The sequence below is a fragment of the Taudactylus pleione genome, unplaced genomic scaffold (assembly GCF_031769625.1).
Source record: "Taudactylus pleione unplaced genomic scaffold, aTauple2 ptg000329l, whole genome shotgun sequence".
Classification (NCBI taxonomy): domain Eukaryota; kingdom Metazoa; phylum Chordata; class Amphibia; order Anura; family Myobatrachidae; genus Taudactylus; species Taudactylus pleione.
Genome location: NW_028284730.1, coordinates 3316752 through 3335252, shown reverse-complemented (window position 1 = coordinate 3335252; position 18501 = coordinate 3316752). Strand labels below are relative to the sequence as shown.

At 46.7% G+C, this 18501-nt stretch overlaps 1 protein-coding gene across 1 annotated transcript; it reads left to right on the top strand.

Moving 5' to 3' along the window:
* Positions 1–508: 508 nt before the first annotated feature.
* LOC148509247 (melanin-concentrating hormone receptor 1-like) lies at positions 509–12588 on the top strand. Its single transcript, XM_088443201.1, has 4 exons — positions 509–752; positions 1269–1966; positions 8899–9450; positions 11636–12588. The coding sequence occupies exons 2-4, from the start codon at positions 1608–1610 to the stop codon at positions 11850–11852; spliced, it is 1128 nt and encodes a 375-aa protein (XP_088299327.1). The 5' UTR covers positions 509–752; positions 1269–1607; the 3' UTR covers positions 11853–12588.
* The last annotated feature ends 5913 nt before the right edge of the window (positions 12589–18501 follow it).

Here is an 18501-nt window from a genome sequence, read left to right as displayed (position 1 = left end):
GGAAAAGAAAACAAAAGTGTAAACAAACGGACAAAGAATGTAGGAAAAGAAAAGAACAGAGGGAGTAAAGGGAGTTATAGTTAATGGCATAGAGGGAATAACATTAGAGAGAGTCAAGTGAAGAAAATGTGACACAGAGGGGATAAACAAATATAGTGTGTGAGAGAAAGGCAGGCATATTATAGGCATATTACAGACGGACAATGAAGTGAAGAAATCATGAGAGGGGCAATAAAGGGAAATGAGAGATAATAGATAAGAGGTACAGAATGGAAGTGCTAGGAGAGAATGGAAAGCGGAATAGCACTGAGAGCATGAACTAGCAGCATTACAGGGGAGAATAAGAAATACAAGTGACATGAAATGGAGAGTCAGAAAAGGTGACCGTGAACAATAACAGTGAGATACTGCAGAATGAGGTGGGATAAATGGAGAGGGCAAAAAAAAGAGAGTAATGGGGGATCGGAGAATAGACAAGTACGAGAAAGCAGGGGGAGGAGAGACAATGAATACAAACTGCATGCAAGAAAGGAGATGTGGAAAAAGCAGGAAGGAAAAATGGGTTTATTAGAAGAGGAGGAGGGAGGCACAGAGGGGTAGCTATAAGTAGATTACCATGTACATTCCTTACCTATTATCCTCCTCTCCTTCCTATTTCCCCGATACTTCCAATCCAGCCACAGGTAATCGGAGCAGGCATCTGTGTCACATACTGACACGCAGGCAGACACTCACACACACAGCTGTGGGAGGTAAGTCACTGCCACCAAATTCTATTTGGATGTGTTCATTTGGTGTGTAAGCCGTGTATGAGTTGTTTTGCAGTGTGGACCAATTTATAAATGTGTTACTGTGATATTTATGATAACCTCATGCCTTTTGTACTCACTGAGCTATGTGCCAATAGGGTGTGAGACACACATACACACAAACGTGTGTGTGTGTGTCTGTCTGTGCGTATATTATGCAGAATTAAATGTTCTGTACTGAGCTGATTGCATGCTTTGTTAATGCATTGCAACTACAGTAACTGGAGCTGCTGTATAGGTAGTGTTATACATTGTCCACCCATCATAGCAGAGTGTACTTGTGTAAACTGTAATGGGCAGGTTTATGTATTGGCAGTAATGGTAGAATGTATGTGCTGTATACAGTATGTGTATACATTATTTGTATGTCTGCACAGAAGAGAACTCATACAGGTGTCATGTCTGTGCGTGGGAGGGAGGTGATTAACTGTCTCTCTGACCCTTGTATTTCTACTCTAGGTCTGGCACACTGGAGAAGCTAAGGAACAGAGAGGGGAAGCTACATCTATACATACGTATACTAGGACACAGTGGACAGGGAAGGCTTTTGAGAATGAGGGGGTCTCTCTGTATGTATGTATCCTTATAGCACCATGGCTAAAAGGGGCTCTCAAATTTAAGTGAAAAGAAAAACCAAATGCAGGGAAAGCTCACATGGGATAGACTGTGAATTATCAAGAGAAGAGAAGCTGACAATCTAAAATATGTGTAAAATATGTGAAGGAAACCAGAAAAACTGACACCATTTCCCAAGTCGTCTGAGCTCCCCACTTTTCACAAATACCCCCTTTTGACAGCATGACACCATCCCTACCTTGGATGCCTACAACTCTGCCCCCTGCCTCAGGTGCGGTGTCACTACGTGGTCCCGGGTGGGGAGTGTTATATGGGATGATCTGTGGTTGTGGCGTCTTGTGCAATGGACTGGTCCTAGTGGTGCTACTCAGCTGCCGGCACACCTTGGTGTCTGACCTGTATGTGGTGAATCTGGCCTTGGCTGACCTCCTCTCTTTACTCGGGATGCCCCTCCTTATCCATCAGCTGCTCCATGATAGAGGTTGGGTCTTTGGAGATATCCTGTGCCGTGCTGTGACTGCCCTGGACCTCAACAATCAGATCACTGGTGTAGGAATTATCACTGCTCTCTGCGTTGACAGGTAACAATCATAGAGTTCTGAGGGTCAGCAATTACCTGTAGTGCTGAGTGTATGGTCCAAACCGCCCACTCATGTCAGTACAGCTGTGTCTTACAATGGCAGCAGCTGACAATTTCTGAGAGACAAGATTTATTTCGTTCTTTTAGAAGGCAGCGCTTCTCAACCTCAGTCCTCAAGACACACTAACAGACCAGGTATTAAGGATATCCTTTCTGGAGAACAGGTGACTTAATTAGTACCACAGTCATTTTGATTTTACCAACTGTGCTCAAGCATGGATATGCTTAATAACCTGGGCTGTTAGTGTGTCTTGAGGACAGAGTTTGAGAAGCACTTTTCTAGTGATATATATGCTCAAAAGTTTGAAGGGTGACAAATTGTACCTTTTGCATACTGGAGACTCTGGGCCTGATACGGAGGTGGACGTAATGTCAATGTCGGACGCATTGGAGCAATTGTTTGTCAAAGCCGCACTGCGCACCCACGGCGATTGATTAGCGACGGCGGGCAGAGTGGGGATTTATTCGCAAAGCGAGTGGCAGGTAGTGACCGCTTTGGGGAGGTAATGAGGGGTGTTTACATTTTCTTGGCGTCTCCGAATCCTTTCGCAGTTGGACTGGCCCCAGCATCTTAGTTAAGATGGACATTCTGAGACACCATAGGGTTGATCTGAGCATTAACTATTTTATATTACACCATTGGGTGGCTCAGAGGTTCGATGGTGCGACTGATGATCCATCTTTTGTACATAAGAGTAAGCGGCATGTGTCTCTGTACACAAAACAGCAGCTAAGTCGTTAGCATATTTGCACAAGTCAGCTGCGTCTGAAATCACAGCTGTGTCCACCTCTGAATCAGGCCCTCTAAGACTTAAGGGACCCAAGGTATATTAATCTCAGGGGTGTATCTATAATGGGTGCAGGGTGTGCGGTTCACAAGGGCCCCTGGGTCCAGGGGGGGCCCCGCACCGCACACCCTGTACCCATATTTTCCAATACTTACCTATCCGTGGTCCCGCGTCGGGTGGTGCAATTTTCCCGGCAACCTTGCAGTAGACTCTGGCCACAGACTAGTGCCCAGAGTCTACTGATGCTCCAGTCGCCGGTCAGCCGTAGTCAGTCTGCTGCCGGCCAACGGGGAGAGAGGAGGAAGCCCTGGACGGGCGTGGAATGCTCACTGGCCCCCTCCTCTCTTAATACACCCCTGCTTAATCTATTGATGCTGGGTGGGAGACAAAGAATAGTATAAATCTATACTTGAGACTTGGAATGTACAGTCAGTGCTATATCACAAAGACTGTACATTCTCAGACTATTCTCCAAGGGCAGTGAGCTGTAGGTATCTTTAGTGTCTGTACATATGTTCTTTTTACATAAAATTAACTCCAGAAATAGATCTCTTGTGAGCAATAGACCATTTGAAGGTTCCAACTGAGTCATGACGTACTTGAAATTGGGGACCTAGTGGTTTTACACATTAGTTGGAAAAGAAGGAGGAGATGATGCCCTTTATGTGTAGAGAAGGAGACAACCTTCTGTAATATAAGGTATTTAGGAGAGACAGTGAGACTCTGAGTTGCTCTGAGAAACTGGAGGAACAAAGGAGGGGGAGTATTTAATAACGGGGGTGATTTACATAACTGCATCAAACAATGAGGGAAAAAAACAGCATCAATGCCACTTTAATGGGGACGGTCATGAATTCTCAGGTCCATGTTATAAAGGGAAAGCGCAGGCAATGTCGCAGAAGTGTTTATTGTCACTTTAGTCTTTGCTATAATTGCACAGATACAACTGGTGTAAGTAGGGTTACCATATAGTGCACTTGTTAATTATGAAACAGAGACACATTTATTTATGAGCTCATATAAGCGAGTCTTTTCTCGGGAAATACAAAAGGTGCTAGAGTAACAGTGCATTGAAATGAAAAAGAACAAACACTTGAAAAATAAATGCTTTTCATCTGTTCCGCGGAACAGGACCTGAGTGGATTGCAAATAAGCCAAAATGACTGACAGTTTTGGAGTGAATATAATTATCACAGTTATTGAAAAAAGGATAGCAGCACCAATCAGTTAGCATTTCATACCTGAGATGGGATAACTAGGGTTACAGATGAAATACTAATTTAGAGATAGGTTTTAATTGAGCTATAAGCTGCCATTTTGCACCCTGGCAAAGCCATGCTCCTCTGCAGGGTGGTGGCAGGGACAAATTTAGAGTTGGGAGGGAGTGTAAAAATTAAGCTGCCCAGTATGTGTGTGTGCTACATGCAAAAGCTGACAGTGGGCCTGATTCGGACCCGCTCGCAAACGGGTCGATGGTACAAACGAGGCGTCTGTCGATGTTGATCGACAGCTCGCCCCGTTTTGTAGGCGGGGTGGGGGGGGTGGCTGGACAAACAGAGGCGTTCCTGAAGGAACGCCTGCCATTTGTGGGCGGCCCTACTGACATCACTCGTGATGTCAGTAGTGAGCTTCCTGCTCTATTAGAGCAGGAAGCTCACTGGGGCTTGCGGCAGACGAGACCCTACCACAAGGGTCTCGTCACAAGCCTGATGGTTGCGACCATCACGACCATCATCTGGCCGCCCGCTAAAGCTGTGGGTGGTCACCCACAGTTTAGCGATCGGCCAGGAGGCCGTTTTTTTTTTTTAAAAAGCGGCCACCCTGATTCAGAGCGAGCGCTTGCTATTTGCGAGCGCCTCTGAATCAGGCCCAGTAGTCAAGGTAAGCCATAAGGCTTAGTGGCATATTTATTAATCTATGCGGCCAGACCCCGATAATAAGGATTCCTTATCGCTGCAATAAGGAAACCTTATTCGCCCGAGTGTATTATTAGGACAGGACAGGCGCGCTGATAGGAGACCCTCTCCGCGATCAGTAGCAGTAAGGTGATCGCATCCACAATCATTTTACTCTCTGTTTTGCCCAGCAGCGCATGCGCCATTGTTCTACAGATCCCTCCCCGGACACTTGGAGGACTGTGGCCCAGAGGCTACAACGGGCTAACGGCATCTAAAGATGTTGTGAGCTGCCAGGGCCAAGCTGCTTGGTACATCTAACATCTTCACAGCCTCCATAGAAACCTTTGGGGGCTGCAGTTGCATTGAGGGACCTCCATGGTACATTGGGGTGATAATACATATTTGAGAGTATCCCCTGAAAATGAGTGTTTTCGGTGGATATCCCAGAAATAATATTTGATAAATAGGCAACTTAATCCTGCACACATTGCAAATGGTATCTAAATAGGGAGTACACCTATCATACCTCTCAATTGTTCAGATTTTGGACAGTTCCGAATTTGGCAGGTTAGTCCCAATTTCGACAGGACAGTCCCAATTTCGGCAGGACAGTCCTGATTTCAGGATACTGTCCTGCCATCACATGAGCAGGTTGGGAGGTAATGCGCAGATGAGGCAGGTGCCTCCACTGGGCGCAGCACAATAAATGCCAATCAGGGGTGGGGTCACCTTCACTATGATGCGGTCGCTCCCCCCAGTGTGCCACATTCACAGCCACACCACAATTTATACTGAGACAATATTGCCTACAGTATACTCCTTCCCATAAACATGAAAAAGCCATTGATCTGTATATCAAATAGTACCAGCGAATTGCTAAAATATACTAAGGTACTTACAAATACTAATCCTGGGCATACACTACCAGATAAAATGTCTGTCAGACCGACAGACATTTTATCTGGCAGCCTGCCAGCCGCAGAAGTCGCCGGCATACACTGTGAGAGAAATCTCACAGTGTATAGCCCGACATCCGCGCTCCGCCCCCGGGGGAGGAGACATTTCCCTGTTCCTTCCGTAGGAAGGAACACAGGAAATGTCTGTCTGTCGGCTGCGCTGGGCATACACTGCCCGATGCGGCCGACAGTTTACCCGCTAAATATCGCATCGGACGGGCATGCTGGACAATCCAGCATGCCCGACCGAGCAATATTTAACCCTCGGTCGCACCCCCACACGCTACAATTATCGCGGCGATCCGCCGATATCGGGCGGATCGTCCCGATAATTGTAGCATGTATGGCCAGCATAAGTCATCTCGGAGGACTGGTAGAATAATGAATATCATTTTCCATGCAATAACGTTTGAATTTCAGCTAAGGCTATTTCATGTTGTACTCATCTTTTATTTATTTGTATTTAAAAAGAGTAATATTTCAGTATAATGTTCATTTAACCCTTTCTTACAGTTTGGCAGAATTGTAGAAAGTATTTGGAATTCAAGACCTGTTCTGTGTAGTAACCACTGATAACAGTGCATCACACTAATAAGGGACAGTCAGCATTAGACCAGGAAATAGGTGACATTCATATTACTGGAGGGAACGAATGCTAGGAAGTTTATTATAGAGCTATTGAAGGCGGCAGACATCTACGTGGGTGATTCTGAGTCGGACGCATGTCCAAATGCAGATTTATTCCTCGGATATCTGCAAACTGCGCAATTATGAAAGCGCCTCACCATGCATACCCAGACAGACAGAGGGCCTGATTCAGCAAGCAACGCACAGATGCAGAAGCACGCAATCGGTCAATGGTTTTGCTCTGCGTACGCAGGGACAATGGCGTATGCGTACGCAGGGAGTCCGCAGCCCCAGGGACAACTGATTCACAGGAAGTGCCATTTGTGGGTGGTGATGGCGGAGTGGACGGGCAAACGCAGGTGTGCCTGTGCGTTTGGACGGCGTTTCAGGGGCGTGGATAATAAATCCCTTGTGGCGGCAGACGCAGCCTGAGGTATAGTTGAACACAGGAAGTCTCGCTATTTCTGCGGGAGGGTCAGATCAACCACTATTATGCGTTTAGGTCCGATGGTTATCGATGTTATCGATGTTTCCGCTGCCTTGCCAGGTATAGAGGACACAAGTAAAGGGAAGTGGGTGGTATGATGTAGTGCTGGGCGTCTGCTTATTCTGCTACGACTGCCGTGCTTATGCATACATTAGCATATTCTCGCAGCGGCCGGCTGCGTGCGTCTGCATCCGTACGTTCCTTGCTGAAACAGGCCCAGAGATTGAAAGGGCAGACGGTCCATTCTGCCCATTGACTGATCACTATTTCTGTGTTATGGACATTTCTGGGTGGCAACCATGCGATTGCACTGATATGTCACACAGGCAGGGGCGCAGAGAGGGGGGGCAGGTACTTATTACCTGGCGCCCGCTGACGCTATCCCCCCCCCCTCCGTCTTTAGAGTGTCAGCAGCCCTTCTGGTCTGCAGTGGGACTAGGGAAGCCTAATGATGAGGGCTGCTGGCGGAAATACAGCGGGCATAGAAGGGGTGAGGATAATAGCATTACCATAAGGTAATAAGCAGGCTGCCGAAGCCATTTGGAAAATAATGGGGCCCTAAGTGTGTAAAAAGCTAGAGACTTCAAATCACAAGTTTGCAATTTATGCAGAAATAATTGCATGTCTGTGACTCCAACCATAACCTGCTCTAATAAGCAGTTGGACAGTCACTGCTATCAGTAGGAAGGCCAGCAGCAAACCATTCCGATAGTGTCCCATGTGTGGCCATTATGGACTTTGGGCCTGATTCAGACCCACTCGCGAGCGGCTGTCCGCTCGCAAGTGGGTCGATGTTATGCACTGAGCATGCGCACGACGACGACGTTGTGTCCGATCAAAGGGGGCGTGCTGTCAATGTTGATTGACAGCACGCCCCCTTTGGTGGGCGTGCCGGGGGCGTGCCTCCCTGACGGGGGCGTTCCCACGGGAACGCCTCCCGTCAGAAGCCGGCCCACTGACATCACTAGTGATGTCAGTGGGAGTGATTTTGGCTCTGATAGAGCCAAAATCACTCCGGAGCTTGCGGTTGAAAACCTCAACCGCAGGCTCCGGCACGCAATTTCGATGGTCGCGATGGTCTCGACCATCGCGGCCATCAAAAAGCACGCTCGTATAGCCTGTGGGTGGTGACCCACAGCTATACGAGCGTCCAGGAGGACGCTCCATGAAAATGGAGCCCGGCCCTCATTCAGAGCGTGCGCTCTGCTCAGAGCGTACGGCTCTGAATGAGGGCCTTTGTTCCAGGCATTTGGAAGTCAGGCTAAATGTTTTTGGTTTAATCTGCATGGCCAGCTTAGCGCATATTAGTGATGGATTTGAATGCAACCAGTGAGAAGCCTAAGGTCAGGTATCCTGCGAGCCCTAATTGGCTGGTGCTGTGACATCATAACAGCAGCAACTGCCAATGACCATTGGCCTACAGGCAATAGTTAATCCTCCAGAGCTGTCATTAGAAACTTCATAAACTGTATTCATTTTGGCAATACGGCCAGCCAATCAGATGTAACGTTGGACCAGGCGGCTGCTGATAAATTGAGCATAAAAAAATCTTAATAATTATATTTCCTCTAAAAAACTACCTGAGATTGTATATAACTTTTGGTAATCATAGTTGAAAGTCCTATATTGCTCAGACACAGCATGGACACATAGAATACTATATAACAGATAGTGCTTGAATCATTATGTAATGTAAAATAATAGTTATCAAGCACTTTTTTTTTTTAAATAAATGGCAAAAAGTTTAAATTACCGTATTTTATAATTGCCTACTCTCCCAGAATGTCTGGGAGACTCCCAATTTTTAGGGGATTCTCCCAGGCTCCCGAGAGACTAAACCAGCCGCCCAGATCTGCCCACTTGAGTGTCATGGTGTCATAATGATGACGTTTGTGGTAATTCACGGCATTGTACACTAGGGAGGGCAGGACCGCAATGACTCAATTTAAAACGCCATGCCCCCACTCCACCCGCCTGTGCCACCTCCTCAGGCATTACAAGGTTGGCACGTGTAAAAAGTCTGCAAGAATGCTATAATTGATATTTAATATTGAATGACAGTGACTGCATGACAGGCCTCTAATGATAACTGTGTACTTTCCTTTATCACTTGGCAGATACGTCGCAGTCGTGCACTCAGCCACCATGGGCCAACGAAGGAGTGTGCGCTGCACATGGATAGTAACAGGCTGTGTGTGGCTATGCTCACTCCTCCTCAGTACCCCTGCTCTTCTGTATTCCGGAGTACGATGGGGAGATGGGGTGGCTCTGTGTGTACTGGATCTTCCTGGAGCACCGCCATCCCTCTACTGGTACACGCTGATGCACAGTCTCCTGACATTTCTCCTGCCTCTGTCAGTCATTATAGTGTTGTACTCTCTCACCCTTCACCACCTATCTCGGGTTATGAGGAGAGTGCAAAGGGCTCCATCTCAGCGTAGCCGCAGGGTTACCCGAATGGCTCTGGCTATCGTTGCTGCTTTTCTATTTTGCTGGGCTCCTTTCCATGCAGTGCAGCTTGTCAATCTGTTCTCCACTGGGCCTCCTTCAAGCTCTACTTTCTACCTCAATCAAGCTGCTATATGCATGGGATACGCTCACAGCTGTGTCAGCCCCCTGCTGGTCATCTGCTGTACCGAGGGCTTCCGGGAGCGGCTGCCGCATGCACGGTGAGCACTTCTTGGTCAACTATATGTGCACTGTCATACTCAGTATATGGAACTCACAGGTGATGTCTAATAGCTTCTTTTTTTTTTTTTTTACAGCAGAGGGTAAATTATCTATATAATAATCTAGGGTGTTCTGTCCAGTCTCTGTCGTGCGCTGTGAGGGCAAGAGCACGTGCCGCAGGCTGAACACGGCCCACCCATTGTCCCTCACCACAGCGATAGAGACGGGACAATCACCAGGAGAGGACAAGTGGGAACGGGGATGGGGCGTATCTTGTGTGTTTTCGATCTGTACATGCTCCGGGGGCCGAGCGCAAGCAAGTACGGGCGATGGCGAGTCGTATACACAGCTCAGCCGAATCTCCAGTTCTGGCTGAGAGGGTATAACCGGGCTGTAAATGGGAGTTTGCATGTAGGCAAAGTTCAAAGATGGCGAGTCGGCAGAATTGCCGGCCATGCAAATTGGTTCATACACCTGTTTTCCAATTAATCTTTTACTCCAGCGATATAGCTGGCACAAGTATGCACTACTGACGGCTATATAACCTACAGAACAGAGGGCCTGATTCAGAGCCGGACGCTCTGAACTGGTGATGTCAGTGGGGCTGCCCCCAAACGGCAGGCGTTCCTTCGGGTACGCCTCCGTTTGGCCAGTCACCCCCCCTGCCCACCTACCAAACGGGGCGAGCTGTCAATCACCATCGACAGCTCACCCCCTTTGCTGCGAGACCTGGAGCGACGGAGCACCCGTCGCTAACCGGGTCTCGCGCATGAGCACGACGGAGCCGGCTCCGTCGTGCGCATGCCCAGTGGGCAAATATCGACCCGGTTGCGAGCGCTCAGCGCTTGCGACCGGGTCTGAATCAGGCCCAAAGACTATCAGTCTGATCGCAGAGATGCGTATAGCTCTGCATATGGCCGAACTTACGTTTTTAGTTCCATGAATGCAATGCGGAAGCATAAAGAGTTGGTTTGTGTTTAACTCTGCACCAGTCACTTTGTGTCCACGATACAACATAGCAATCATACTCCCTTCTCTCTCTGATTCAGGGAATTCTCCCAGACTCCCGGAAGAGTATACCACCCTTCCATCATAGGCTTATTTATAATCGTTACAGGGTGTGCGTTGCACCTTGCACCCATAGTATACTTACCTTGTGCCGGCAAGCGGGTCCCTCCTCCTCCTCCGCGTCTTCCCAGTGACATCTTCGGAAAGATGGTGCAGTGCAGTGACAGTAAAGACTCTAGCACTGTGCCAGAGGCTTTGCCCTTGCTCACATGCGCCATCTTCCCGAACATCACTGCGAAGATGGCGCTGCAGAGGAGGGACGCGCTTGATGGCACAAAGTAAGATTCGGAGCTTGGGGTAACTGCTCAGGGGAGGGGGCCCACTGCACACGCGCCCCCTCGGGTGTTAATACGTACGTGCCTCCTGTATCCTGCCCACGTCCCTAGTGAAGTGGGCTGGATTAGGAGTTGGTTATGCACAGATAGACACTTAGGGCCTTATTCAGCAAGGAATCGGCCGATTGTTGCGTACTGGGGAAACGCAGGCATGCCAGTGCCGTTGCAGGGGCGTGCATAAATTATCAACTGCAATGTCATATGCAGTCTGCGGTCTCATAGTGCGTGGTTGTTAGCAATTTCTGAGTAAGGTTTCGCTATTCTGCTATTATGGATTTGTGCAATATAAAGTGGGCGTCCTTCTGTAGTGCTGAGTTTGCATTGCCCTTAATTTTAATGACATGATAGTTGTGTCTGAAAGATGATACGCTCATGTCATTTATATATGCAGCTGTAGAAATACAATAGACAGGGAGTAGTTCTAAAATTAAGGGTCTAATATCTTAAATTGGGCACATACTATATGATGTGTGTCCCAGTTGACGGTGCGATGTAACGATACATTGTGCTCACTGTACACACTGCACAATCCGGTGTACGACGGCACTATGTCTCGTTACATGCTGCATGTAACAGCACCTGGTCATTTACCACATCGTTCCATCTAATGTGCAGCACAGCAGATGGGACAATGCGACGAACGACCGCAATCCAACGTACATACGATATATCGTTCCGATCCACGTCGGTACAATATATTGTACAATATATATCGTATATAGTGTCTACACAGCTTTGGTACATTTTCCAGCCATGTTAACTGTCCCATTTATATTTACAGTTGTTGCCGTTTTTTCTTCCGTCGCTGGGCTGGATTTTGGCCAATTTCAGTCTTACCCCAGCAGGGCCCAAGCTCTGCCATTAACAGCCCTCCCATCGATGGGATTTGTGCTCCTCAGCACCGAAGAAGGACTATACATCTTGCGACCCCTCCGTGTTCTATCACCGAAAACACCAGGATCTGCCTTGGATTGACAGATGAGAGCAGCGTTTTGTGATATCCGTAGTAATAGGTGTTGCTAAAGTTATTGTAAGCCATATCAACCAATCAGATTCTGTCATATTTTCTAGTCCCGTTTAGAAAATGAGAACATATTGTCTGATTAGTTGCTATAGATTAAAGAAACTCACCTGTGCACCTGTTTCAAAAATGTTACCGACAGTGTTTAAATGTATAGTATATTCCTATTGTAACATATACAGTTTATTGTAGCCCCATTACAGAATTTCCTAATTTTTGTATTTAGGGCCTGATTCAGAGGTGGATGCTAATGCATTCACGGTTGCAAATTTTTGCAGAGTCGCAGCAGCGGTAATATGTAAATGCTAGTTTCAGCCTTCCCCTAGTGTTCTTATGTGCGCCAGACAGTGCAAGCCCGGAGATGACCACTTTCAATGCCTATGATCAGAGCAAATCCACCGGTGTACTCAAATTCTCCACCATCGGCGCACCGTCGCAATCACCCTTACGAGGCACTGAAATGTCTCTAAATATGGCCCCTGTGGGTTTCAGAATGCACCCGCATTCAACGACACACCCGTGACTCTCCCGTTACATGCCCATTTGACGGACTATTTTTGCGTTCATTGCAGGCCAGCTTCTAGGAACGCCCATGTCTTTCCGCGGGATGCCGATGGTCTAAATACCGGCGCCGAAATCCCAGCAGGTCGGGATCCCGAAGGAAAGTATTTGAGTGTTAGGGGGAGGTAAGGCACTGGGAAGGGAGTGTTAGGATTAGGGTGCAGGGAGGGGGAGGTTAGGTTTAGGCATCGGGGAGTGTGGGGGGGGGGTTTGGGTTAGGGTACGGGTTGGGAACATACTTACCATGCGTTCCTATGGGTGTCGGGATTCTGGCTGTTGGGATGCCGCTGTTGGTATTCTGACCAGCGTTATCCCGACAGCCGGGATTTCATACCCAACCCCTTTCCACCGCCAGTTCACTCAGTGGTACGACTGCACCTTATGGGGTGAGCATGCACATCAGCAGATAATCGCTCAATTGCACTATCATCAACACTGCGTCCGCGTCTGAATCAGGTCCTTAGTCTCCTACAAAATAAATTCTTCTGTCCAGACAGAATTGCTCATTTTCTTTGCTTATGCTGCTGTCACACCAGCGTTTTGGAAGCAGCAGAGATATCGGCTGTTAATTCAAACTACTAAAGTCTAAGCGACCTTCTCTTTACTTGTCGCACCAGCTGCTTCCAGAGCTAGTAACGCTCACGAGCACTACATGTATCATTTTCACTTAGGTGATGGAAAAATATGCGGAAATAAGGTCAGCAGAAATGAATGTAATATGCTTTATCTTGTCACACACAAGTGGCAAAAAGCTATTGAAGCACCAAAGAATCCCTTTCCCTATCAGATGGAGAATAATTACATAACAGACAGAATAACAAATAGAAAATGCTCATGTAAGCAGCAGAAACTTGCTGCTTCTAACATGCAGGTGTGGCACCAGCTTAGATGCAACAACATATCTGCTATGCAGACGCAATGGCATCAAAGCCACAGAACCGAGTTTACCAAGAGCTTTGTGGCTGTGCTCAGTTTTCACTTTCCTGGGAGGAGTTAAAAAAAAAGTGAAAAAGTTGGTCTCAGTGACTTTGGGGCCCATTTATCAATGATCGCTTTTGCAAAGCCATCAGGACATGCCAGTAACGCCCATGATCGCATTGCAAAAAGCGATGCTATCGGCCGGATGCATAATCCTGGACATGCAGGGACACGGGCTTCAAAAGGAGCCCGTCCCTGCGATGACTCCGGAGAGCGGCCGGCCAGTGCAGGGGGTGGTGCGCATGCGCAGTCCTGTGGACTGCACATGCACATCCGCCATAGTGCGCGGTGTAGCCCATAGGCTACAGAGGCTAAGGCCATCTTCAGATGGCGTTAGCTGCGGGGGCCAATATCTGGAATGCATCGCATTCCGGATATTGGTAAATCTGGCAGCATCGCTTCCCCTATGGAAACCTATGGAGGAGGTGGCTGCCAGCAGCAACGGGACCTGCTGCGGTCCCTCCTTAATACATCTGGGAGATACTTAGCATTTGAGGTAAACCCATTTCATGGATTTTACCTTCTATACACTTTGATAAATGGGCCCCTTGGTGTTGGTCTCAGTGACTTGGTGTTGGTATCAATGAAGACTGTCTTGATATCATTAAAATAAAATACCTTTAAAATGATAATTTGAAGCTCACATGGAAACAAATCTAACATCTCAGACACCTGTAGCAGTAGACAATGAACAGTGACTGGCTGCAGGACCACAAAAAAATGGCAGAAGCTGTCAGATAAGCAAAACACTATACACTGTAGTGATGACATCAAAACTTGCCAATTATTGATGACATGTAATCACCACGTATGGAGATATTTGGCCTGATTCAGAGATGTACGTTAACCCGATGATTAGCGCACATCTTCGATGTTTAAGGGTGTGCGCATGTGCAGAACGAGTCCTGCGATCTCATTTGCAGACCCCCCCAAGCCGCAGCGCATTTGTGGGACAGCGGAGGCGTGGCAGGCTTCCGTTTCCGGAAACAGGGCTGTGTCGCAGCTGCCAAGACCCGGCCAGGCTGCGGGAAGCTTCAGCTACGGCAGCCTGGCCAAAGGAGCAACCATTGCGTCCATCGGTAGTGATGGTTATCCCAGGCTGCGGCTTCGGTTGCAGCGCTGGGATCGCAGATGTAGCATGGAGGTGTTTAGACACCTCCTGCTGCATTTGCATTTGAGATGGACGGAAATGCAACCGCTTGTGTGCGCTTCTGCAATTCTGTCCATCTCTGAATCGGGCCCATATATCAACATGACTTGTGAACTATAATTGCATAATATACACTTACGTCAATTCTATAAGATCTCTTGTCAGAGTGGGCAGTACAGTGCAGTATGTATTGAAAACAAAAGACAACAAGTGGTCAATATATAAAGGATGGTATAAAAGTGCATACATTTCTGCTAATAGGGTTGTTTAGATATTGTTCAAAGTCAGTGACTTAGGGGCCAATTTATCAATAAGCACATTCTCAGTGCGATCTGGGAGCGATATTTGCGACCAAAACCGCATTACAGTATTTGATAATATTGCCCAAATGAATCCAATAGCGTGTGCAGGGACAGGGACTCCGAAAAAGAGCCTGTCCCTGCGATATGTTCAGAGTGAAGTGACCAGATACAACCGGCTCACTGAAAAACTGAAGATGGAACCGCTAGTAATGGCAGGTGCTAAATATACTCTGCAATAGACTTTATCTAGCAAGATAGACCCAATGAAGTAACATCCCCACAGTGACATAAATAAACCTGAAAAACTTATGTTAATAAAGAAGACCTGAATGTATTTGTTAAGCTGAGTACACACAAAACAATGTGTGTACCCAGTGAGATGCGATGGACGACTGCATGGGCGACATATTGGGCGGCAGGTACACATTAGCCGATCCAGTGCTCAACCGCTTGATATGTCGGAACCAGCCACATCCCGCTGCATGGGGTCGTCCCTTGTATTGTCAGATTGAGCTGCATGTAGGGATGACCTGACGATGCGACTGACGACCAAACGGGAGCGTGCATGGCCTGACATAGTGGGTACACCTTAGCCGATTGTGACGATATGTCGGGCTGATCTGTCGGATCGGGCAAAATATCATCTAATGTGTAGCCACCTTAACAGCAAGGAAATGTGCTTATTGATTCATGTTAGAAATACCTGCCGTGGAAGACACTCCATCACAGTTTCTTGGCTGGTCTTCTCTTTGTAGAACTGGGGTAGGTTAATGTCATTACAATCTCCCTCGCCAACTAATCTACAACTAAACTCTACTTCCTTCAGATGTATGTCATGGAATGTTGCAGGTTTAAATTCCATTATTAAGAGACGTAAGGTTTTAAGTCATGTAAAACGCTTTCGCCCTGACATCATAATGCTTCAGGAAACACATTGGTTAAAAAGTGCTAATTCTACTTTAAAAAGCCCCTGGATACAGGAATGTGTATCTGCCTCATATTGTAAGAAAAAACGTGGGGTAGCTATATTATTTAGCAAGAATTTGGTCTATTCTATCACAAAGACGCTGGCGGACCCTGAGGGCAGGTTTCTTTTGGTTCATATCACAATCCACGGTGAGCGTTTTACACTCCTCAACATATATGCTCCAAATTTCCCTAATTTCTCCTTTTATAAGGGTATTTCTAATATACTTATGAAACACGATACACCTAACCTTATAGTTGGCGGAGATTTTAGTTCATTACATGACAGTATTCTGGACCACTCTAATCCACCGAATAGACCTTCTGTCTCTCCACGGGAAGGTGTTTCCCTTCTCTGTTCTCATCATGCCCTGATCGATGCTTGGAGACTCCAGAATGCTTCTAGTCATGAATTTAGTAGCAGCAAATCTATTCTCCCGCATAATACAGACTTCTATTGATAACATAAATTCTGATCATGCCCCTATTGTTTTAGACTTGACGTGACGTACTCCTCTAAATACTAAATGAAGACTTTCAAAAGTATCTGGAAGCCAAATGGCATGAATTCGTAGATGATAATATCGATCACTGGGATAACCCAGTATTATTCTGGGAGGCGTCAAAGGCAATTATGAGGGGTCATGTCATATCTTACCTAGCAAAATGTAATAAGGATCATAAGGAAAAGCTATGCCTTTTAAATAGCAGGTTGCATACCTCTTATGAACTATATTTGTCCTTTACAACGGCTGAAAATAGATCCCTTTACCTTCAAAATAAACAAGTATTGGAAGCTTTTCTATTACAGGAGGCTAAACTTAGGACAGATTTTACTAAGAATCACTATTTTCGATGGGGAGGCAAGACAGGTAAACATTTAGCTTTTATGGCCAACCGACAAAAGAAAAGACATTACATTACTAGTCTTTGCGACCCTACAACGGGAGCAACCATTACCTCTCAGTCTGACATATCAAAACATCTGGAAGTATATTTCCAAAATGTATAGGCAGCCGAAACACCCAATTTAGAAAATGCAAGACAATTTCTTAACGAAACCGTGCTACCAAAGCTGTCCACCCAGCAGAGGGAATGATTAGAAGATGATATCACAGAGGAAGAGGTTGTCATGGCTATTGACTCGCTCAAATTGAATAAATCACCTGGCCCTGATGGCCTTGCAGCAAATTATTATAAAATATTAAAAGATGATATTACACCTACTCTTACTAATCTATTGCAACAAATTTATTCGGATAACATTGCTTAGTCTTCATTTAACGAGGCAATGACAATCTTGATACCCAAACCAGAGAGGGACACCTCCTTGTTGTCTTCATATAGACCCATCACTTTGTTTAATCAAGACTATAAAATCTTGGCAAAAATGATGTCGATCAGGCTACATAATATGATGCCGACACTCCTTACCCCACATCAAAATGGGTTCACAAAAGGTCGTCATCCTGTATTGGCTATTCGCTCGGCGGTTGCAGTTTTGGCCTCCTCCCCAGCGGATCAGAGATCCTCCACTATTCTGTTGAGTTTGGACGCCTAGAAGGCCTTTGACAAAATTTTGTGGGAATATTTGTTCCTAGTCCTGGACTCCAGGGAATTTGGGACGTTGTTTATAAACATGATCAAATATCTTTGTTTGAATCCGCGTACTAGGTTACTTGTCAATGGCCTTCTCGGTAATACAATATATATGTTTAGAGGTACAAGACAGGGGTGTCCGCTCTCACCCCCCTTATTTAATCTAGTACTTGACCCGTTGATTCGTGCTCTTCATAGTTGGTCGCGGTTGCGCTGCGCTATCATTGGAGATTACGAATTAAAGCTCATGGCTTTTGCGGATGACCTCCTTTTTATATCAAACGCGGAAATTAGTCTGACCCCCTTATTCGAAAAATTGGAACAATTTGGCCATATTTCTGGATATACAATCAACTTTACCAAATCTACAGCATTAGCTTTGGGTAATAGACCTTTTAGACCTAGAGACAATTTGGTATACAATCGGGAAACCGGCTGCCTTAATACCGAAAGCCGGTTTCCCGACTGTCATATCCTGGCGAGGGTGAAATGCCGGGTGTCTATATCTAGACGGCTGTCATTTCCCCGGCGCCAGGAGACAGGCGCCCGGCATCCCGATCGAAGAGATGCCGGGCGCCACGAGCGGACAGCCGCTGGGGGGGACTTAGGGTTAGGCACCCCCCCGGGAGGGTTAGGCACCCCCGGGGGACTTAGGTTTAGGCAGCGGGGGAGGGGGGGATTAGGGTTAGGCACTTGGGGGGGAGGTTAGGGTTAGGCACCCCTAAGGAGGGTAAGGGGGTTAGGTTAGTTTATACTTACCTTAGCGACAATCAGGATTTCCAGTGCTGTCGGGCTTCCGCTGCCGGGAACTCTGCTTTTGTTGGCCAGGCGCTGCCGGGAATCTAATCGATTTCATACCGATTCCGACAATTTAGGTGGCTTGAGGTGGGCGTCATCTAGTATACCTTATCTGGGTATACAATTACCCAAAAATATATATAAATTTATACTCTTTGAACATTACTTCGATAATGAATAAAGTATTTACGGAAATGGAAAGCTGGCAGCATTTTCAGCTTTCATACGGAAGGGCCAATTTAATAAAAATGATAATTTTTCCTAAATTGTTG

Coding starts and splice junctions, on each gene's coding strand:
- LOC148509247 (XM_088443201.1), top strand. CDS start 1,608: ATGACACCATCCCTACCTTGGATGCCTACAACTCTGCCCCCTGCCTCA. Junction 1,967..8,898: donor ACTGCTCTCTGCGTTGACAG/GTAACAATCATA, acceptor ATCACTTGGCAG/ATACGTCGCAGTCGTGCACT. Junction 9,451..11,635: donor GAGCGGCTGCCGCATGCACG/GTGAGCACTTCT, acceptor TTATATTTACAG/TTGTTGCCGTTTTTTCTTCC.